A 24,292-nucleotide genomic window follows, 5' to 3' on the forward strand; every position below is an offset into this window, starting at 1 on the left:
GTCAAATTCAATAGTGAACCTCAGGTACTGATTTCTCCCATTCAACCACGTGTGAAATTGGTGAAGTTCATCTTCTGTTCCACGCCATACGACAAAAATGTCGTCTATGTACCTTTTCCATACTCGCAGACACTGAAGATGGGGGTTAGTGTCTACGAGTACGTGTGTTTGTTCAAAGGTATGGACATACAGGTTAGCGAGACTAGGAGCAAAAACACTTCCCATGCTCGTCCCGCTAACCTGTAGGTAGATGGAATCCTCATACTGAAAGAAATTCTCAGTCATTGCGATCGTGGCCAGAGTCATAATAAACCTTACCGGGGTAATGGAATTGAGCTCTCTGGTGTTTAGAAGGGCCTCAATAGCTTCTAGGGTTTCTGATTGTGGGATCGATGTATACAGACTCTCCACATCGAAAGACACCAAGAGGTCGAGGTCTCCATTGAAATCGATGTCTGGCAAGAGTCTAAGAACATCCTTCGTGTCTTTAAGGAAGGTGGGCATCTCGCGCACAATGGGTTGTAAGAAAAAATCTACAAAGGTAGACAGGGGTTCCAGTAGTGAACCAATCCCTGATATAATAGGTCTACCGGGCGGGGGGCGTTGTGGCTTGTGTACCTTTGGAAGTGTGTAAAAGTACGGCATTGTAGGGTTGACAGTACGTAGATATTGAGACTCTTTCTCAGTGATCCATCCTTCTGCAAGGCCTTCCTCAACGATATGGCCAACGATATGGCCAATAACTGTAGTTAGCCTATCTGTAGGATCGCTATCAAGCTTACGATACGCCCTAGTGTCATTAAGTTGGCGCATGCATTCCTTGCGATATGTGTCCACGTCCATTAGGACGGTAGCTCCACCTTTATCAGCTGGCTTTATTACCACTGATTCTAGATTAGCCAATCCCACAACCGCTTCCTTCATTTTGGTTAGTTTACCTCTACAAACTTGCCACACATACACTCCTGGCTTGCACTATTCTACGTGTGTGCTATCGTCGTGTGTCTCACCTTCAGTAACCATGGCCACGAACCCTGGCTTAGCATTTGACGATGCTGAAATTGACTCAATATTAGCTGATAACCCGAGTATATTGGATACTATATCATCGGTTCCAATAACTAGTGATGATGGATGGGCTAAAGTCCTTGTACTTAAGAAGAACCAAGCAAGGGTTAGTGTCCACGGGATCATTATGGCCGAATACCTTAGGGGTAATTGCGCCCCTGTCTACCTTTGTAGATTTTTTCTTACAACCCATTGTGCGCGAGATGCCCACCTTCCTTAAAGACACGAAGGATGTTCTTAGACTCTTGCCAGACATCGATTTCAATGGAGACCTCGACCTCTTGGTGTCTTTCGATGTGGAGAGTCTGTATACATCGATCCCACAATCAGAAACCCTAGAAGCTATTGAGGCCCTTCTAAACACCAGAGAGCTCAATTCCATTACCCCGGTAAGGTTTATTATGACTCTGGCCACGATCGCAATGACTGAGAATTTCTTTCAGTATGAGGATTCCATCTACCTACAGGTTAGCGGGACGAGCATGGGAAGTGTTTTTGCTCCTAGTCTCGCTAACCTGTATGTCCATACCTTTGAACAAACACACGTACTCGTAGACACTAACCCCCATCTTCAGTGTCTGCGAGTATGGAAAAGGTACATAGACGACATTTTTGTCGTATGGCGTGGAACAGAAGATGAACTTCACCAATTTCACACGTGGTTGAATGGGAGAAATCAGTACCTGAGGTTCACTATTGAATTTGACAAAAAACAACTAGCATTCCTAGATCTACTGATCTTAGCATCAGGAGGGGGCCTACAGTCCGAACTGTACCGCAAGCCAATGGCGAGAAACTCTCTACTCAGCTATGACAGTTTCCACCCAAGGGCTTTAAGGGACAATTTGCCCTTTGGGCAATTCCTGCGTATCCAGAGGAATTGTTCAACTAAAAAGGCTTTCGGCACTCATTCTCTAGCCTTAGAGAGTAACTTGCTAGACAAAAAATACCCTAAACAGCTCATCAAACAATCCAAAAAGCGGGCTGCTAACAACAATAGGGAATGCTTACTGGAACCGGCACTTCCGAGAAATCAACAAGAGAGGATGACATGCGTTAACACATACAGCACTTTCTCCAATAAAGTGCAAAAAATTGTTAAAAAACATTGGAAGATCCTTAAAACAGGCACTGATCCTATACCTTCTCCTCTGTTTGCCTTCAGAAGAGGAAAAAATTTGAGAGACCAGTTGGTCCATACCAGACCTAAAACCGTCCTGCCACGTGCAGTTGGTACATTGTGGGACATGCCATCAGTTACCGGGCACCACCCCTGTGGGAACTGTGCAGCCTGTCCCCAAACTACCAAAACAGTAACCATTGACATAGGCACGAACAGACCATGGGAGCTGCGACGGTTTACCAACTGTAACAGCTCAAACCTGATCTATTTAATCACCTGCCCTTGCAAACTAAATTACGTGGGGATGACCACTAGAAAAATCAAGCACAGGATCTCTGAGCACAAGAGTTCTATCCGTTGCTGTAAACAAGCCACAAAAATGACGAGTCATTTCTTGCAAATGGGCCACCAACCCACGGATATTTCGTGGACGGTACTGGACCAACCACGGATCGCCTCTTCGGTAACTGATATATCAAAATTCCTATTTAAATGTGAGCAAAAATGGGTGTACAGACTTCGCAGTGACACACATGGGTTGAATGATGAAATCCCATGGATGTCATTGTGATCCCTGGGTTACCCCATCTATATTGTGTGTACAACCATGCTCTGTCTCCCGATAGGAACCTGACATAGATAACTGTGAAAAAAGTGTGCCCCTTTAAATGAATAAAGGCTTCCAAACCTGTCTATTTGATGTATGGGCATATATATATATCCATATATCTCTGTAGCCTATGTATCACTGTATGTATAATTAACGTCCTAGTTTCCTTGAATACCGCCTCTCGCGGTAATTTCAAAGGGTTCTGCCTCACTAGATGTTTGCCCCCCTTCGGGGATTCGAACACCGACTGGCACAGCACCGCGGGTCATTTCAAACTACAATTCCCGGTTTCCACTGCATGTGCTGTGATGATGCGCAGGTTTTCCCAATCTAACCCGGCATCTTGGGCCGAACTAAACTACAATCCCCGTCATCCCTAGCGGGATGGCTGACGCGCGCGCACGGATGACGCGCTAGGAGCGTCAGAGCCTACGCGACGCGGCATCAGGGCGGACTCAGATCTAACATCAAAAGCCCCGTCGGTGCACCGAGTCGTTTCCTCCCTACGAAAGAGCTCAGAGGGACGACCGGTGTACCGACGGAGAGGTGAGTCACATTATGTACGATGCAAGGATTAACCAAGGCAGTTCTTGTTGATTTAAAGAGTGCTAGAGACCATTGTGCTCATAATAAGAAACCCGACCAGGGTGAGGGTGTGGGTGGCTGTATGCGTGCGACGCAGGGGTGGCGCCTGTATGGAGGTGTTTTCGCCACGGAGTGTGTATAGATATAAATACATCTCAGTTTGTTATCTTTTCTAGTGCGGTGCATCCACTACCTGAGCTCGTGCCAGGTGAGGTGGGGCTGTTCCTTCTCATCAGTTGGGTGAGTGAACATATACTTATATAACCATTATATTCGGCGTGGTCAGAATGATTCTGACGGTCTGTACTTTTTGGTCATTACTTACCGGATGACTGGCACATTATAAACTGTTAGCATAATGTGGTTATAAATTGTTGCTTATAAACTGTACCTTTACCTTTACACAAACCATTCTCATCTTGTTTTTCAGGATGAGAAGACGTTAATACATACACTTTCAGGTGATATGATTCTTTTATTTTAAACCTAGCAGTAGCTCTAATGGTCCTGAGGAAGCAGCAGAGGATCCTTTGACCTCACTCGTCTGCAGAAACATGTCGACCTAATATTCTCTTATAGTGGACATTTGTTAAAACCACTATTCAGCACTGTTTTTATTGATTTAGGAGTGTGAGGGTGCTTATTAAATTGTTTTCCCAACCACTACCTAATTTTAGATCTTCTTATCTTCTTTCACCACTCACTTTCTTTCAAGCACTGCTATTCAGTTCACCACTAGAAACGCTATCTTATTCACATTAGAATTTCACATCAGGATTAACACACTGGTTTTTCCTGTATATGGTAACCAAGCACCAATACAGGTTTTTTCACCCCTGATCGTGAATCATTAATGCCAAAGAGATCCCAAATGATGAAGGGCGGTCTCGATGGTGGACTGATGGGAACTCGACTTAGCTAAAACCACTCCCTTCCCTGCATGTAAAGGTACTTTTTTCGTTGGACTCTCTGTTAATCTTTTGTTGGTGTCAGTTCTGTTTAGGGGGCTTAACAGACAGGGTCTATAAACTTTCCCCTAGGACCTCTTTTGTGTTTGATAGGCCTCAGAGAGGGACCTCGCGCAACATAATGAAAGTTACCCTGCTGTGTCCTTGATAACTTTTTACAAATGGGCTCTCATGAGCAAAGGGAAGTCGCCTGTGCCCATACTGTGCTAGCCGTACCTGCCCACCGTTGCATCCTGCACAGCCACACAACATGGAGCCGTGGCCCAAGCAGCAGACTTCGCAGCACGGGCTCATGTTCGATCCCCAGCGCCAGCGGTAGCTCAGCTCAGCACTGTGTGATTCTGGGGATTGGCTCACGAAATCAATGGCCCCCAGCGCAGTGAGACACACAGGGGTGGTTAATTCACTCTTTTCAAATACCACATTATTATTATAAGCAAATCATTGTATGTGTAGCCCATGGGCTCTAGCACAACATTCCTCTGGTGTATATACCTGAAAAAGAAGCAGTGGCAAATGCAATAGGTCCGGATTGCATACACGGATGCATGGAAACAGCAGTACTGCAGGGGCTGGGTGTCCATCTTGAGTCAGACACAAGTGCTTGCTATAGAAGGCTGCAGAGTGGTATGAGAGGCCCTTGAGTTGTACACAGCTCCTCGCTGCAGCAGGACGTAGGTCTCTGCTATAGGTCTGTTGAGTCAGACACAAGTCCTTGCTGGAGATGAGACCTTTTCTAGTGGTTTCACAGGTGTGGCCCTCCCACCCCCCTCATCTCCAATGACAGGAAGCCCGAGGGCTATGAACAGAGCAGACCCCTTGAATGCATCCTTCTGGTGAAGGTGGAATGGCACTGCGACAAAGGGAGCTATGAGTGTGGCAGCTAGAGATGGAGGCCATACAGGCAGCTCGACGCCAGGCGGAGTGCCAGCAGAGGAAGGAAGAGGGTGCATCTAAGGGCAGTGGAGAGAGAGGCTGCAGGGTCTCTTACCTGTGGTGAAAGAGGGCAAGGCTAAGTAGAAGCTGGGGTGGTCATTTGTTGGTCAGGCTATAAAGGCACAAAGTACCAAGGTTGCCCTCTTAATGGCAGGCTATAAAGGCTAAAAGCACCAAGGTGCCCATATTGATGTCAGGCTATAAAGGCACAAAGCACCAAGATGCCCATATTAATGTCAGGCTATAAAGGCACAAAGCACCAAGGTGCCCATATTCATGTCAGGCTATAAAGGCCAGAAGCACCAAGGTGGCCATTTTAATGTCAGGCTGTAAAGGCACAAAGCACCATGGTGCCCATATTCATGTCAGGCTATAAAGGCTAAAAGCACCAAGGTGCCCATATTGATGTCAGGCTATAAAGGCACAAAGCACCAAGATGCCCATATTAATGTCAGGCTATAAAGGCACAAAGCACCAAGATGCCCATATTAATGTCAGGCTATAAAGGCACAAAGCACCAAGGTGCCCACATTCATGTCAGGCTATAAAGGCAAACAGCACCAACGTGCCCATATTAATGCCAGGCTTTAAAGGCAGAAAGTACCAAGGTGCCCATATTAATGTCAAGCTTCATTTTGAGCCTTGACAAGAAGAACAGCAAACTGCACTGAAAAACTATCAAAAAGATTGCCATGTTATGTTATGTTATAATACACGTATAACGCACACAGCTACTCAAGAGTGTCCCGGCACCAGAGGTGACCGCAAGAGTGAGGAACTGAAATTTAACTGGGCACTTCAAAAAGTAAGGGTTTTAGTTCTTTTTTGAAGAGCCTAGGATCCTGAGTGTTCCTCCGTTCCGTGGGGAGAGAGTTCCATGCCACCGCTGCTTTGACAGAGAGGGAGTGAACCCCCAAACACATTCTGCAAAAACTGGGAACCACGAAATGTTGTTGTGTAGCCGATCTCAGGGATCTGCCAGGAACATAAAAAGTAAAATGCTTCCTAAGGTACAACGGCCCTAATCCATACAAAGCTCTGTGAACCAGAGTGAGGGCTTTAAATTGTACTCTGTGGGCCACTGGAAGCCAATGGAGATCCGGCAGATTCTGTCTAACGCTAGATCTTCCTGAGATGTTCAACAGAATTCTGACAGCTGCATTTTGTATAATTTGCAATTTTTTGATCAGGTAGCCAGGAATGCCAATGTACAAAGCATTGGCATAATCAATGCGAGACAAGATAAGAGCACGGGCCACCATCTTTGGCTGGCCTAGGTAGCAAGGGAAAAACATTTCTGAGTGACTTGAGAGTACCAAAGCAATCCCCCGCAAGCTTCTTAATCTGCACGGAAAACCTAAGATCCTCGCCAAACCAGACCCTAAAGTTCTTAGCAGGGTTGCCCACTGAGTCTGGATGAGGATGGCCTGAGGGCCACAAGGACTCCCTGAAGGCAGGAGGGAGGGATCCATATAGGAGGATCTCCGATTTGTACTTGTTGCACTTTAGTTGTGCTCGTGCAAGCCATTTAAAAACTGCAGAAAGACATTTCAGAGCTGTGTCCGCCGACAAGTCATTATCCTTTCAATTAAAGAAGAGCTGGGTGTCATCAGCATACGCTTTGATCTTAGCTCCCAGCTCCTCTGCAAGGTAAATCAGAGGCGTGATATAAATATTAAAAAGCAAAGGGCTCAGTGTAGAGCCCTGCGGCACCCCTGTGGACACTTTCCTAGGTGTAGGCGAAAATGGGGGCATCCAGACCTGCTGGGTATGATCCGCTAAGAAGGATTTAAGCCAATCCCAGGCGAGACCAGTTATTCCAATATTCGAAGTCGGGCAAGAAGTTGTTGGTGGGGCACCGTATCGAATGCGGCAGAGAGGTCAAGTAAAATCAGGGGTGCTCTGCCACCTGCATCCAGGCACTCCCTTATTGCCTCCGACATTTCGACAAGAGCAGTCTCTGTGCTGTAAATTGCCCTGAATCCAGATTGAGCAGGATGAAGGGCACCGGATGACTCGACATAGGCGTCCAGATGTCTAAAGACAGCTTTTACGCATACCGTCGCCACCGCAGGAAAAAGGGAGATAGGGCGGTAGCTAACAAGTTTGGTGGGATCTAGGGTGGGCTTCTTTAGAAGTGGCAGCCTGTTTCCATAGCAATGGGACAGTGGCAGTTTGTAATAATAGATTAATAATAGTGTTAATCTCTGGGTAAACCACCTCCACTGCCCCTGCTAATAGTCTGGCCGGACAGGGATCCTTGGGAGAGCCCGACATGAGTGATTTGAGTATAGTCAGGGAGTCTGACAGAGCAATTGGAGAGAATTCCATGAGCGGGGAGGCTGACGGAATAGAAGCTGAGATGTACGGAATGGAAGACTCTGTCTTCTTGGGGGAGCCCGTCCCTAGGCTATCCTGGATGGCCTGTATTTTCCCGATGAAGAAGCATGACAGCTCCTCACACCATTTTGTCAAAGCCGGAAGAGCAATATGTTCAGCGCAGGGTGATAAAAAACTCTGGACAATGGAAAATATAGATTTATTTGAAGTTTGTATGTAGGGCCTTGTCACTGGACATCTATTAAGGCTTTATCTAGAACCAATGTATATGAGTATTTCAGGGAACACCAAGAAAGGAGGGGCTGAGAGAGAGGGGGTGCAGGGACAATAGGAATGGAACAAGGTGAAGTCAACAACATTAAGCATCTGACTGTGAGTCGTGTACTGTCTTCAGTTACTTAGGGGCAGCAATTGTATTGTATTGTATTGTATTGTATTGTATGAATGTTTTGTACCGCGCATACTGTCACCCTACGGGTATCCTGGCGCATAGATTTTACAATATCAGACTCAGATGAAGAAGAAGAATCATGGGCGCAGAGAAGCACTAACAAGTCGGCGGAAAAAGCCAGGTTTTCAGGCTGCGCCTGAAACTCATAAGGGACTGACTCTGTCTAATTAAGGTGATTTTTGTGAGTGGGGCTTTTCCTGAAAGATATGACGTCATGGTTGTGTCTTAGGGTCAAGAGGAAGAGAGTTCCAAAAGCTGAGTACCACTCCAGAAATGGATTGCTTCAGGTCTAAAGCAGACTTGAATATAGGTGTTTCTAAAGAAAAGCAATTTTGGCTTATCTATAGTTGTGTAATTAATGGTCGTTCTCGTCCAATGTATAATAGTCCCTCATATATTCCAGTAGAAGAAATATTCCATAGGTGATCCTCTGGTGAGGGGGACCAGAAGCTGTCTCTAGCCAGACCTAATGATGGGTAGGAACGGGTATGCCGGACTTGCACAAAGTATCCTTTTTATGCGTGCTGTATTCAAAGAAGTGTGCTTGTGTGTGGCTCTCCGATGCTTCCCAAACACCTGATCCCTAATACTGCCCCCTTTCAGGTGAGTGTAAGTAAATTTACATCAAGAGAATTGTACATAAGTCACCCATCTAAACTGTGTGTACAATTATGTGCCAATAACGGGATGTGCACATACACGTACTGCAGGTGACAGCACTTAAATATGGACCTATGGGAAGATCTTATAACAGGATTACAATAAATGTGCTTCCTTGCATAGCCCTATATCATGGTGAAAGTCTGGTCCCAGGGACATCATGCCACAGTCTGTGCTGCCAGTGAGATATATTGTGTGGCGACGAGCCTTTAGTTCTGCTATGCCATGCTCATGTACACCACTAGATGTCACTGTTGTCTGTAGTTCAATAACATCTTTATCTGTCTCTTCCAGCCTCTCTATCCCCCGCTGCAGAGCTTCGCTGATCACCGTGCCCCCGCAGCAGAGCAGGTGAGACCCGCTGCGCCAGGTATACATTCACTGCCATAATAAACTCGTATCAGGACAGCTGAGTTTGGGTAGAGCTCCGGGGACGGTAAATCCAGATGTGAAATCAGCACCACTGTGCACTTCACGCTCAGCCTTCAAGGCCTCTGCCATACAGGACTCAATACCTGCCAACTTGAAGAACAATCTCCCAGTGTGAGGAAGGCGGGCCTCGTACCAAGAAGTTATAATAGCCACTCCCCCTCCGCCCCCCCAAAAAAAGCTTTCTGAGGCCGGTGGTGCTGATGTCTTGGGGTGTTTTCACACCCTTTAATGGACTTCGGCCGTTCATAACTTCTCGAAAACGAGCTAGAAAACCACTATTTACAGTTCGTTTACCCTGCCACAGCTTGATATCGGCTCCTCACCGGGTGACCGTGTGTTGGAAGCCGATATTGTGTGTCTCACGGTGGCACCTTGTGAGTTGGCAGTTATGCATACTCTGAATAATGAATGATACTGTTCTCGGGAGGTCCATTGATGGCCAAAATGGGCGAGTCTGTGCCGGTTCCAAATATCACGTTTTTGGCTAGAGATTTTTAAGCTTCCGTTTTAAACTCCACAGTAAGACAAGAGATCATTCCCTTGATGTTGAAGACCCCGAGGGTTTGTAACAACAAACAGTCATTATCATATATTAATAGGTTTATAACGTTCCCTCTTTTCGGGCTGACCCACCTTATACTTAATTCTAGAACATTCCCCGTAGAGACACTTGACAGCAGAGGTGATAACATGAAGCCTCGCTTTAGGCAGCATATAAAACCCAATCCTAAGAGTTAAACAGCCAGAACCCAGTGACAAGAAACAACGTGATTGGTAGAAATCTCTGCAAAGCAGAAATCAGCAAATGAGGGAGAGATCAACAAACGTCATGTGCAGGGCACAAGTCCTTAAAAAAAAGTGGGGGGGGGGGACGCTGACGTCATGACAGGAAGTGACATCATGGAAGGTGGCTTGCATCATCAGACTCATTGCCTCCTCTCGCTCACCTCTTAGATGCGATTGCATCAGAGAAGGCAGCGCGTGAGCAGCGTTCTGAATGAGCTCCAGGGCTTTAAGTGGGAAAACAAAACTGGGGGCGCTCTAAAAAGGGGCGTGACAAATGTATTAAAGGGGTGTGGCCTATACGAGTAGGGGCGTGGTCTAAATCAAGATAACTAGCATTGTGTGCTTAAGAAAATCATGAAGTCGCATCCAGCAAAGGATAATAAAATAGGCAAAAAGTATATTTATTAAGTATAAGCCATAAAATACCAAACACTTTTAAAAAAACATGTACAAATGATTTACATTACTTAGAAATCTATTGCAGGATTTCCCAAAACCCTTGAAAATATTCACTGTGTCTATTTTGCTAGGGTTTCTCACAACAATTTTCTTCAGCAGACCTTCTACCTTTTGCCAGCCATCTCTTTACATACAGCTTTGCGTCAAATGTTTCAAATGGAGGACCATTGAGTTTTACCCATAAGCAAGAAGAAATGGTCTCTACAAGAAGAGAGGCCCTTGTTGGACTAGCAAATACGTTCATTGCACTGAAACCTCTCTCGCAATCCGCATTACTTGCTGGCAGGGTTTCCATGCAAACTACTAACTTTTTTTAATGCTTCAGGGGTTTTCTTTCCAACGAAATCTTTGAAAAGTCTAAAAGCCTGGATAGTATCTCTTGCTGGCAGCTGAAACTCTGAACACAGTTTCTGGATATCTGTTTCACCATAAAGAATGCAATCATCACCAGAAGGCAAGTTGCCTGCATCTAGCACACTTAAGCTGGCTATAAGTTTGTTCTCAGAATCCGGGGCACATCATTTATTGATATTTACAGACAGACTTTGGTAAAACTTATTTGGATTAAGGGCCACAGAGTTACTTTTACCATGGAAAAGAGGAACATTCTTGAGTCGCAGAAGCAAACTCCCCTGGTAAGTCCTTCATTGCTCTAAATATACGCACTTGACTAACCAAAAGTCTGTGGGCATTAACAATTGTAATGTCCCTCCTCTGTAAGGAGAGCGATAAGTCTTTGAGCTCTTGAAGTGCATCACACATTACCCCCAAATCTCTGATAAAAGAATAGGATGTAAGCTTCTTCAAGAGACCTTCAGACTTACTCTGGTCTCTTATGGGTCTGGATGGGTCTTTAGAAGCATTCTCAAAATGTTTGCACAAGGCACGGAAGCAGTTCCAAACAGCTTTCACAGATCTTTAACTGGATGCTACCCATCTACTATCAAACATTTTCCCTATCTTCTGAAGCTGTACACATAGCTCGCTGGCGGCCAGATTTAGCTCTCTCAGGTTTTTTGGTAACATGCTGTATGTGGCATACAATGAGTACATGAAAACCTTGAAGTGATTGACCCTGGCAACCTCATCAACTGTATCTGCCACCGCAAGTTCTAGTCTGTGAGCCAAACAGTGCCATGTCAGTACAGGATTTGGAAATTCTGATTTCAGCAATGCTACTACTCCTCCTTTTTTAGCAAACATTACTGCTGCTCCATCTGAACACACTGCAATCGAGATGTCATGCAGCAGACTTTTTGTGAGTCCAACTTTTTCGCAGTAGCTTAGGAGAGCTGTCTTCACTCCAAGGGCATTTGTTTCTGCCAGCTCCAGCAGGCCGAAATAGATGGTCACTGGGGTACTTTAATTTCCAAAAATGCCATGGAGGTAGATGATTAAGGTAAAAGGATTGCTAATAGAAGATATGCAGGTAAACATGTCACACAGCATTCCCCATGTTATCCTATGGGCAAGATAGCCTTTCAATAGTGAAAAGCGAAATTGGCAGTATTTTACTATCAAGAAATGTTACCCACATTAACACCAAACAAAAAAAACGGGCGTCTGGTCACCCTACCTTTGACCTTTGAGGCCCGAAAATAGAGCCCCCTAGAGCCCCCTTTCGAGGCCCCCAAATACACTGGGGGGCTCAGCCCCCCCACAGCCTCCCCCCCACTTAAAGCCCTGATGAGCTCTGATCTCACCCCAGAGGGGCCAAAGAGCAAATGTGTGGTTTTATTTGCTCCAGTTATTGAGCTCCCGGTAAAATAAGTGGGGGGACGCCGTCCACCCGCGTGGTACTCCGACTCGAGCCTTAGTCATGTGCTTCCTTGGTGTGCTGAAACAACAAGCTCTCATGGGGCCTTGCATTACATGTGAGTACCGACAGTGTTTTTCTTTGCATTCCAATGTTCGCAGTTCTGAATTTGAGGTGTGATACAGGGTTACAAGTGTTGGCATTTCAAAGAAAAAATACCTGCTATGCTTGTGCTAGTCATGTCCGAGATGGAGACACCACAGGGCTGCTTATAACCTTTGACCCCCCTGAACAGTCTGCATTGGGTATGAAATGGAGAACCGCCAGAGGATGGACATGTCGGCCATATTTGATGCAGGGTCATAGTGCTCCCCAACGTGCAACTCGCTGCCCCCCACTGAGACGACTCCAAAGGAGATAGACAAATGCCAGGGGCGTAGCCTTTTATTCACATAGTCACATTGCATCAGTGCGGAATAATAGCCATGGTTAAGCATACATTATTGTTATGAGAACAAAGGACATCAGATCGGCCAAAGACATGGTTATGAGAATACAGGACGTAAGATCAGTAAAACAAGACTGTGCAAGCAATAAAACAGTTGGCAACGCTTCGAATGTAAAAGTGCCAGCAGGCCCCTTTTCCATATACATCGCCTACACCCTCAACCAATGGTATCCGGAGCATAACTTAGTGCCAACTTCTCCTCCATCACTCAGAGGGATATGCAATACCCACAGTTCCACATACACCAGGGCACTGTATAGCGCCCCCTCCCTGCTGGGATACCTGTCACCGGGCAAACCCGCCAAATTGTTAAACTCCAGGCATCCCGGGGTAGGGCAGAAAAGTCCAGGACTACCAGCAGGTCAGTCCCCCCTCCTGCCTGCCCAGTGCCCGCACAAAACACCCCTCCAAGGTGCAAGTTCAGTAAATCAGTCAAAAGTTTGGGTAGCCCCCTTTTTCAGCTTCAAGGTATTCCACCAATTCCTCCTTCCTCCAGGACTGGGTGGGTGGTTGATAAGGTATGTTGGCGGTGCGCGGTGGAGAGAAAGAAGAGGCTGATCCCTCACCTGGCGATGCTTTACAAGTTGCCGCTCGAAGCACCCACAGATGACATCACTGTCACCCTCTTCCTGTTAAAACAGACGAATGACTCCCTGCTTTGGCTCCTGCCCGTGGGGCGACTAAGCGCTCCCTACTGCAATTTGCAAGGGGCGCCTGGTCATCAACCGCACTAGAAGAAATGATGCCTCAGTCTAAACCCCTGAGGAGCTTTTTCGTCTCTGCCACATATAATATTATTATCAATAATTACTCATTTCATTTGTAGAGCCCACGGCTACCCATTGGGTTTCCCGGCACTAAGCATAGGCATAGCCTCCCGAAGACACCAGGCTTAGAAGGGCCATGTTTTTAAAAGTTTGTGAACAGCATTAGAGAGGTGCAGTGTCTTAGGGAGTGTGGTTGGGCTTTCCAAAGCTTAGGACCTAGGTATGCAAATATACACACACCCATCCTGGTTCTCACAGGCACTGCTATCTCCTCCTACCTTGTTCCTTTCTGTCCTCTCTCTACCTCTCCCTCTCGCTCTGTCATAATATTGAAGAACTCACGGCTAACTTCTGCAAATAATGTATACTTAGATGTTTAGATTCTTTGTAAGAGGCTGACACATTGGAAGTAGCTTATTTTGCTGTCCTTGAGCAATATCCCCATTTCACGTCGGCAACTCCTTAATTCAAAGTAATAGCAAGGAATGACCAGGAGGCAGTAACAGTGTTTATACAGAGGAGGCGTGGCCATACAAGGCCCCTCCCACCATCATGCACCCCTCCTGTAATCTGGAGGCAATAGATGCTCCCCACGCTACAGCTAATAAGCTTTTGCAAAGCCAGTAGATCTTACATTTTAGCGTTGCAAATACAGATCTATTGTAGTTGCATTTTTTTCTAACGATGCTCAGCATTGGCAAAAAAATAAACATATACACACGCACACAAATATATATATATATATATATATATATATATATATATATATATATATATATATATATATACACCAATGCTGAATAGGATCATCAAAAAAAGTGTGATGGTTCAAATGCTTTCAAGTGTCATCACATATACGTGCATATGCACTAGTATCACCATACATGTGTCACTACATATGCATCACAACGTGGTGATCATTTTGTTTTTAGTTTTAATTTACTATTCCAAGATAGAGCATCAAATAAAAAAGAAAGGAGCATCCAGGCAGCAAAACACAGTTGATGGTCTCTGTAAAAAGAACAAAAAAGTACACACAAATTTTGAAAAGAACAAGAATTAAGACTTCAAAGGAGAGTAGCTGTGGAGCCGGCAAGGGTGGTGATTGAGAAAGAGGCACCGGTAGGCGGCGGGAGCAACAGGGGGCGCAACAGAGGAGCTTAGTTGGGGGGAGTGACAAAACCAGCTTTGGAGGGGGGTGGGGGGTTTGGTTGAAGCAATTGACAAGAATGGGGGAGGGGAGGCGGGTGTGCCATAGAGTAGCATGGAGAGACGTATGGTAGAAAACGTAGAGTGGAGTGGCATTGGGTAGAGTGGCATAGAGCAGAATAAAGTGGCATACAGTAGAGTGGCAGAGAGTACCCTAGGGTGGCAAAGAGTGATGTAGAGTAGAGTGGTGTAGAGTACAATGGCATGCAGTGTGTGGACTACAGTGGAGTGATGTAGAGTGGAGTGGCATCGAATAGAGTGGCGTAGGGTAGAGTGACAGAGTGCCGTGGAGTGGAGTTGAGGTGAGTAGAGAGTGGAATGGCATAGTGTGGAGTGGCATAGAGTGGAGTGTCAAGGAGGGTGTAGGGTGGAATGGATATAGTGGAGTGGCAAAGAGTTGAGTGGAGTGGAGAGGTGTAGAGTGTTGCAGGGTGTCGTAAAGTGGAGTGGCATAGAGTGGAGTGAGGCAGAGTAGAGTGGCGTGGCATAGAGTGGAATGGCTTAGAGTGGAGTGGTGTAGAGTACAGTGACGTAGAGCAAAGTGGTGTAGGATAAAGCAGAGTAAATTAGAGTGGTGTGCAGTGCTTTAGAGTGGCATTGTCTAGAGTGGTATAGAGTAGAGTGACGTGGCATAGAGTCGAATGGCTTACAGTGGAGAGGTGTAGAGTAGAGTGATGTAGAGCAGAGTGGTGTAGGATAAAGCAGAGTGGAGTAGAGTGGTGTACAGTGCTGAGAAGTCGCACTTTCTGGAGTGACATAGAGTAGAGTGGAGTTGTGTAGAGTTGAGTAGAGTGCCGTAGAGTAGAGGGGTGTATGGTAAAATGGAGGGGGTAGATTGATGTAGACAAGAGAGGCATAGAGAAGGGTGAAGTGGAATGGCAAAGAGTGGCATCAAGAGGCTTAAAGTGGCGTAGAGTATTGTAGAGTAAAATGGTGTAGAGTGGGGTGGAAAAGAGTTGCATTGAGTGGCACAGAGCAGAGTGGGGTTGAGTGGTATAGAGTAAAGTGGCGTGGAGTGCTGTAGAGTAGTGAGGCGTTGAGTGGCATAGGGTGGAGTGGTGTAGAGTATAGTGGCATAGAGTAGGGTGGCATAGATTGGAGTGGCATAGGTTAGAGTGGTGTGGTGTAGATTAGAATGGCATACAGTGGAGTGCCGTAGAGTCGAATGGAGTGACATAGAGTAGAGTGAATCGGAGTGGAGTGGCATGGAGTGGTGTAGATTGGTGTAGAGTAAAGTGGCATAGAATAGAGTGAGGTGGCTTAGAGTGGAGTGGTGCAGAGTGGAGTACAGTTGTCATAGATTGAAATGGAGTGGCATGGCGTAGAGTAAATTGGCAAAACACAGAACAGACAGTCAGTATATAGCTTGGTTGTAAAATGGAAGGCTTCGGTTGACACAAGTAAATGACTGACAGCACTGAAGGACACAGGGTGTGTGGAGGAGCTCATATAAAAAATAAATATCCGTCAGATATAAAAAGGAAAGAGACAGCCACTGCAGTGTCTCACAGTTGGACCCAACCTGCTTGAGCTCTCTGGTTACGGCTATCTTGGTGACGCAGATTATGGACAGTCAGACTCTATTTTTAGTTGTCAGTCTAAGGCCCGCTCTTACCTTGTGCACTGGATTGTGGAATGCATGCAACCTTTAGACACATAGACCATCCCCGACCTACAAGGAAGCACACAACAGAAAATATCTCAGCAGCCCTTAAGAAGGTGCAAGCACGGGACGCCGTGGAACGAGCAGGCGTGGGCAGGGCAACTGGAAGCAGAAGACAAAAAAATATGGCAGGGTGGAAAATTATGCAGTAAGAAAAGGCCAGTTATGCAGCATAACGTGCACAATATGTAGCATTATTCTTTCTTTAATAGTTTGCCATGCTAACAACTACTATTAATACTGTCTGGGAAAAGGTGCACCTCCCTAGCACCAATTGAACACCTAAATGCAGAAATCAGGCACCGAAAAGTGATCTGTTAACCTTTGCAAAGACTATGCCTGCTGGGAGACCTGATATGGTTCGGGGAGGGGGGGCGCCAAGACCCCTCCCCTTCTAAAATACATACGGCCCCAGGGGATGGGTACCCCGGGGCCTATGGAGGATGGGCGTGTGGCCCCCTCCTCTCTTTAGTAAAATACAGCCCGGGGATGGGTTCCCGGCCCTATGGAGGGTGGGCGCGTGGCCCCCTCCTCTTTTTAGTTAAAATACGGCCCGGGGATTTGGTCCCCGGGGCCTATGGAGGGTGGGCGCATGCCTCCCTCCCCTTTTTAGTAAAATACGGCCCTGGGGGATGGGTTCTACTGGGCTCATGAAGGCTCTTGGAGCGGGACCTGAGGTCCCCTCCCTTTTTTAATTGGATTTGGCTCTGGGGGATGGGGTTTCTGGATCCATTAAAGTCTCATGGAGTAAGGCTGTGCGGCCACCTTCCTTTCTTGTTCCCAGGGTGATGGGGTGCTGCAGAAGTGTTGGAGAAGGGGGCTGCATGGGCCCTTCCTCTTTTTTGTTGAATGTGGTCCCAGAGGATGGGGTCCTCGGGGCCTATGAAGGTCGATGAGCGGGCCCTAAGGCCCCCTCCCTTTTTAGGTCTCACCTGCATGGGCTGCGCACATGCGCAGTCTCGCTGGTGAAATTTTATGATTCAGGAGAGCTTGGAGTCTCTGGCTTTAAGCCCCTCCCCTCTTTCCCATTGGCCGGCGTCACCGTTTATGCTAAATGGTAGCCAGCCATTGGGAAAGAGCTTTTTCCTACGTAGACTTTTCTCTCTGTCCCACTTGGACTGGCTCGTCTGACTTCCTCCCGTCGTGAAAGCTTTCTTATCTTTATGGGGCCAAAACACATGGGCCCCATAAGGACAAGAAACCTTTCACGGCAGAAGGAAAGCAGGCCGCATGATTATTTTTGCATCGTGCTTTCACTTTAAAAGGGCGATGCAAAAATAAACAGTGGCTGACTGGTGAGCCCTTTTTTTTGTGTGTGTTCTTTCCTCGTTGGTTTTTGGTGTTCGTATAGCTCATATTTGTTGGTATGGCCTGGTAGCACTATTTTCCTATGCTTGTGAATAGCATTGTTTTGAAAGTACAATTATCACATACTGCTTTCAGTTGAAGACCAACCACAGGTAATTTCGTTTGTTTAACTGCACTGTGAGCAGAGGGCCTAGAAGCCATCTTTCCTTTCGCGAGAGATCGAACCAGATGTGTTTTTTATCTTATTCCTTAGCTTAAAGCCCATACATTGAATATTCACCCATGGTGGGATTCCAGTGGCAAGGCCTCACCGGTACCGCAGTGCCCTGCAGCTGGAATAATATTTCACACTGAGGGTTTGATATTTGAGTAGTCGGTAGCCTGAATGTACAGATGCATTTAACTAATTCCGCATTTAACCTCTGGCTTGGAATGCATCGAACCCCTCCTATCGCGGTTCTGTCAAGGGGTGTGGCATCCTCGTAGTGGGGCGATTACTGCTAGGACAGTGGCAAGCAACCAGTCGTTTCACGAGGCCACCATGACATCATAGTTGTGCATCTAGGCACGCACGCGTGCAAACAAACATGGAAAATCACCCATACGCATAAACGCAAACAAACACACACAGGCAACCACACATACTCAAACATACCCACCCAGACACAAAAACACATTAATTTTTTTCTGAATGTGCCCAATCACACACAGTCAGCTAGTGGATGAAGACAGCTCCCTTACAAACAAGTCTGCAAGTTTTGTGCACATTTAAATCAATCACATTGAATCGTCGGTTACACGTCAGAAAGGATCTCGACTATCTCCACACTGCATTTAATTGCATAAATGCAATATTAATGTGCTTGCATATAACCGTGTTAAAACTCAGTACCAATAGGTGCCTAATAAAACCCTCATAGCACAGTATACTGCGGCACACATTAAAATAACTTAACCCACCAATGCCCATCAAAGACGCTTGCAACATGTCGTAACATGACCACATACTATGACATTACATAAAATAACATAGCAAGGCAAATCACATCAATGTCACATAAGGATGCATGCAACATAATAGCATACCATGGCAACATAAAATAGCATAGCAAAACACAGAATTTTGCGATGTGGCAAAACATAAAGTTACATATTCAAACCATAACTTAACGATAAAAAGACAGAAGTCAACTTTCCACATCTGAATTATAAAATAACAGAATCCGACAACATACGAGGCATAACCACAGCATAGGGTAGTACACCACAATGAATGGTGATGCCTTTCGGTCACTGAGACTGAAGTGTTCTACCTAGGTGGGGTGGTTGTACCTTCTCTGGCCTGCTGTCCTTAACGCACATTAATTTAAACTATCTCACAGTATCACAGAAATTTTGCACTTATTCTAAAAGGCGCAAACCCAAATACACGATTTTTGCTGCTTATTTAACACGGAATGAGATTGTTTCTGCACGAGAATGAGCACAGAGAAATTATAACATTCGCTATATTTGCGGTGTATATATTTGAAACGGAAGAGGCAGTTAAAATATTGAATCGTTTTTAATATTGTGTGGTTAAAAGTAGGCAGCATCGGTTTGCTTTATTTTGGTTTATTTGTTCAGAGTTATTTGTGGATTACCATGTATTTTCTAACATAACTATTCACAGATAAGGTGTATAAGCAACATATGTTGACATATGTTTTCACCACGGGTTGACTATGAATTTGTCATGGGGCATCTTTCAGTAATGTGGACGGACAATGAAGTCTGTCTGTTCGAGTCCGTATTACACACTCAGGACAGTCGTGCACCTTGGTGTGTCCTGTTATTTGCACAAGTACACAATTTCCATGCATCACTAGTCCTGTCATTACCAAGTACAGGTGTGCCCGCCTTTAGGACTGACTATGGCGCTGGCTCTGTCCGGATTCCTGTATCCTGAGGCATGGTGGTGCCACGTTTGCCTCGTCTGTGTGTGAGAGGAGAGGGGGGTGGACGGGCGTCAATTAGCGTAATTATTTATTTATTTAAATTTATATTCCAGCGCACAGTACCCACAAGGGTTTCCCAGCGCCATCAAGGAGACAGCAAAGGGAGGAGAGACCTATTGGCTGAAAAGCTATGTTTTAAGGGATCTGCGGAAAGAAAGCAGGTCTGGTTGCATGCGAAGGGGCAATGGCAGAGCGTTCCATAAGGTGGGGCCAAGGTAAGAAAAGGAGCGCCCTCCCATGCAAGAAAGTCTAACTTTTGGAACTTGGAATTTCTCTTAGGTGGAGGATCTGAGAGTGCGAGAGGGAACATAAGGGCAAGCCAGATGCTGCAAATAACGGGGGGATTAAGCATGCTTTGAACTTAACCTGTTTCTCCACTGGAATCCAGTGGAGATCTACCAGCAGACCAGACGTTGATGCAGTTTTGGGTGCCCGGCAGAGAAATCTAGCAGCAGAGTTTTGTACTCGCTGCAGTTTACGTGTTACCTCTTTCTTGACACTTAAGTAGAGGATATTCCCGTAGTCCAGCCTAGAAGTAACCAGGGCTTGGATTACGGTGCGCTGGGCGTGGGATGGGAGCATCCACATGATCTTCCTCAACCATTTCAGAATGGTAAAGCAGGTAGCAGCAACCTTGGGAACCTGTTGCCGCATAGAGAGTCGTCAACAATGAATCCAAGGTTGCGCACCTGAGTAGAGGGTGTGGAAGCATACCCATTTATGGCGGCCAATGTTGAGGGCCCCAGAGACCTCTATCTTTGCCCAGGATTATCAATCACTAACATGGGCGATCACTCCCTCTCTCCCTAGTTACATGTTCTTGAGTCATAATTGCCGTTCACTGCCCAAGCATAAACGTGAAATTTTCGACTTGTTAACTGATGAAGCCCCTGACGCACTTTTCATCACTGAAACATGGCTTCACGACAGTTCCGGCCCGGATATTGCCGAAGCTTTGCCTGTTGAGTATGCCATTGTCAGGAGTGACCGTCTTAAAAAAGTAGGGGGTGGCGTGGCAATTATATTTAAGAAAAAGTACCAATGTCAGTCTGATCCTGTCATTATAGGCAGCTGTGAAGCATTGCATTTTAAGCTTGCTCTTAACCCTAAAAACACGGGACTGCTAGTGTATCGCCCTCCAGGCATTGTGAATTCCTGGCAGTCACAACTTCTAGAATATATAGCATCCGTTCTTACATCTTCCAGTAATTTTTTAATTGTTGGCGATTTGAATTTGCATCTCGAAGATCCTACGGACAGCGTGGCTGGTACTTTTACTGCGGATCTAGCTTCTATGAATCTAACCTTACATAATAAGGGCCCTACTCATAAAGGTGGGCATCTTTTAGATCCTATCCTTTCAAATATCATTCAACTAGTCTGATTTCCGGCGCTGCCAGTTTCTTGGTCTGACCATTACCTCGTTAAATTTATCATGACGAGTAATGAAGCACAGTATAATCACAATCCTTCTGTGAATATCAGGAAGAGAGACTGGAATAATCTGGATATTGCTGCTTTTAACAAAGCCTTGCTCGATCTTGCGCCAAACAATCTACCAGGCTTTGGTAAAATGGAAGCTGTGGCTAGTTCTGTGAACTCTTGGCTTCTTGAAGCAATTAACATCTGTCTCCCACTTGCTCAAAAGAAAAGAATTATTCATAAATCACCTGCCCTTTGGTACAACGAGGCACTTCGACTTCATAAATCCAGATGCAAAAAATTGGAACGTGTCTGGAGAAGGGATTATTCCATCTCAGCCGGTCTTATTTATAAAACGGAACTAAAGCAATATCACAATGGAGTCAAGCTATCCAGGCTGAATGAAGGCTGATAGCCAGAAACCGGTCCTTGGATGCTTGATTCCGGTCTGGAAAAGACATGGCTTGGTAGTTCGAACTGGACTGTTCCCATGAGGCACAGGGTCAGAGCTGATTTACATATAGCCAGTGTCTAACCCAGGGTGGTGTGGAGTGCAAAAAAACGATGAATTTAGGCCCAGATCCTTGTACTGGGGTGAATGTATGACATTGTTCTACATTTTGTCCATCAACTGTGTTTTTGCAATTTTCACCCTGAGTGTGCTGGGTTTACTCAGACGTGGGTCCCAGGCTCTCCACACCACTAGAGTCAAGCTATCCAGGCTGAATGAAGGCTGATAGCCAGAAACCGGTCCTTGGATGCTTGATTCCGGTCTGGGAAAGACATGGCTTGGTAGTTCGGACTGGACTGTACCCATGGGGCACAGGGTCAGAGCTGATTTGCATATAGCCAGCGTCTAACCCAGGGTGGTGTGGAGTGCAAACAAACGATGGATTTAGGCCCAGATCCTTGTACTGAGGTGAATGTATGACATTGTTCTACATTCTGTCCATCAACTGTGTTTTTTACAATTCTTGTGCCCACACTAGAGCCACTTATGCAAACAAAATAATCACCGAAGCAATAAACAAATCTAAAGTATTGTTTAATGTAGTCAGAGATCTTGCTGGCTCACAGACTACTGCTACACCCCCCCCTCTATCTAGCAGTAAATGTGATGAACTCGCCCAGTATTTTATCTCTAAAATCGAGAATATTTACCAGGATATTGCAGCCCGAGATGACAGCAATGCCTTGATGAATTCACCCTCTATTACGGGGAATGGCGCAGACCCCTTGTCGCTACCCTCAGCTTTGTGCCCACCTTCGGCCTCACTTTTGACCTGGCCTGATCTCTGCCCTTCTACCTTACTGGTGATCTTGAGCAACATTAAGTCAGGCTCTCCGGTTGATCCATTACCCATTTCGAATTTACGTATACTGGAGCTCCCTCAACTTACCACGATTTGCATTTTACTTAATTTTTCACTTAGCTCGGCCACTGTCCCTAGTTGTTGGAAGTACGTAATGTTCACCCCGCTATTAAAAAACCGACCCCGGATCCAAATGTTGCTTCTAACTTTTGTCCTATTTCGTTATTGCCTGCATTCTCTAAAATCCTTGAGAGGCATGTTCATTTGCATTTGTCACAATTTGTGGGAACTAACAATCTTCTTCATCCTTCCCAGTCTGGTTTTCGTCCGGGTTTCTCTACAGAAACCACTCTTCTAGGATTGACGGAGAATCTTCGCTTTCTATTGGATTGAGGCGAAACGGCTGCACTGATATTACTTGATCTCAGTGCAGCCTTCGACACTGTATCGCACAGCATCCTTCTCAATAACCTAGCTTCCTTTGGCATAGGCGAAAAAGCCCTGAACTGGCTTACGTCTTTTCTCACGGACCGTACTTTCCAAATCTTCTCTCACACGTTCACTTCCAATACTTATGTATCTCCAAATGGTGTCCCCCAGGGTTCTATCCGTAGCCCCCTTCTTTTTAATCTTTACGTTATTCCTTTGGCCCATATTGCACATCGTTCTGGTTTAAATTTATTCACTTACGCTGATGATTCTCAAATTGTTTTTTCCTTATCCCAAGCTGATTCTACTTCTTCCTCCTCCCTGCAAATGGGTCCCAGCGAAATATCCTGTTGGATGAATCGCAACTTTCTAAAATTAAACAGCGGAAAGACTGAGGTATTAGTCTTCGGAAACAAACCTGGTCTTTGGAGCCCGAGACACTGGCCATCGGCCATGGGTTCCTTGCCCATTCCATCAGAATGAGTACGTAACCTCGGGGTCATTATCGACAAAGGTCTATCTATGAAAGATCAGGCCAACAAAGTTGCAGCCACCTGTTTCACCATCTTACGGTGGCTGAGAAAAATCTTCTGGATATTACCTCCTAACACCCAGAGATCCTTGATGACGGCCTTGGTGACTTCCAGATTGGACTACGGCAACGTGCTCTATCTGGGGTCTACCAAGGCGGTCATACGCTGTCTCCAATTGGTTCAAAATGCTGCTGCATGGCTTCTCTGTGGTTGCAGTAAATGGGATCACATTACCGAGCGACTGAGGGAGCTCCACTGGCTCAGTCTGGACAATCGGGTAAAATTCAAGGCACTGTGCTTTATGCACAAGATCAAGATTGGAGTTGCCCCCTCTTATCTTCACTCCCTCGTTACATCTATATCCCTGCCCGTTCACTTCGCTCTTCTTCCCAACACTTATTCTGTATTCCTAAATTCAGACTCTCGAGAATGGGCGGCAGCTCATTCGCAACCTTGGGACCCAAACTTTGGAACTCTCTTCCCTTGGTTCTGCAGATGGAGAAATGCCACATTCGTTTCCGTAGAGCCGTGAAGACCTGGCTTTTTGCCCAATAATTTTCCTGGGATTGTAATTTTGCTGCAATTGTCTTTCAGCGCCGGGAAACCCTTACGGGTAGCTGTCACGCTATATAAACTTAATAAATAAATAAATACATAAATAAAATAAATGCCTCAGAAGAATAATCAAGTTAGAGAGTCCTGAGTGAGGGCAGCATCTGCCTTCCTGGGGCCCAGGGGAGGGGTCCCGGCTGCACCCCGGCCTGATTGGATGGACAGGCCCCAGGCATAGCTGGGTTTGATTGTGTCAGAGCCGCACGGCGGGTTGGGGATCCAGAGTAGCCCTGTGTCCTGTCATGGACCCTACCAAAAGCAAAATAACCATTTGACTGCTGTTGGGCAGTAAAACACAGCTATTATCAGGGTTCACCCGGCCTCGGTGCCACTGCACCTGCTGCACCAATGACAGAT

The 24,292-nt window shown here is 45.9% G+C and overlaps 1 protein-coding gene across 1 annotated transcript in view; it reads left to right on the forward strand.

The window, feature by feature from the left end:
* The window catches only part of LOC147700971 (transmembrane protease serine 5-like), a 257,795-nt gene that overhangs the window by 10,245 nt on the left and 223,258 nt on the right, over positions 1-24,292 (forward strand). The window contains exon 3 of the mRNA XM_086929282.1: positions 9,036-9,092. Coding sequence (XP_086785408.1) covers positions 9,036-9,092 — 57 coding nt within the window. The remainder of the gene's footprint in view (positions 1-9,035; positions 9,093-24,292) is intronic.

The sequence above is a fragment of the Lissotriton vulgaris genome, chromosome 7 (assembly GCF_964263255.1).
Source record: "Lissotriton vulgaris chromosome 7, aLisVul1.2, whole genome shotgun sequence".
NCBI lineage: Eukaryota > Metazoa > Chordata > Amphibia > Caudata > Salamandridae > Lissotriton > Lissotriton vulgaris.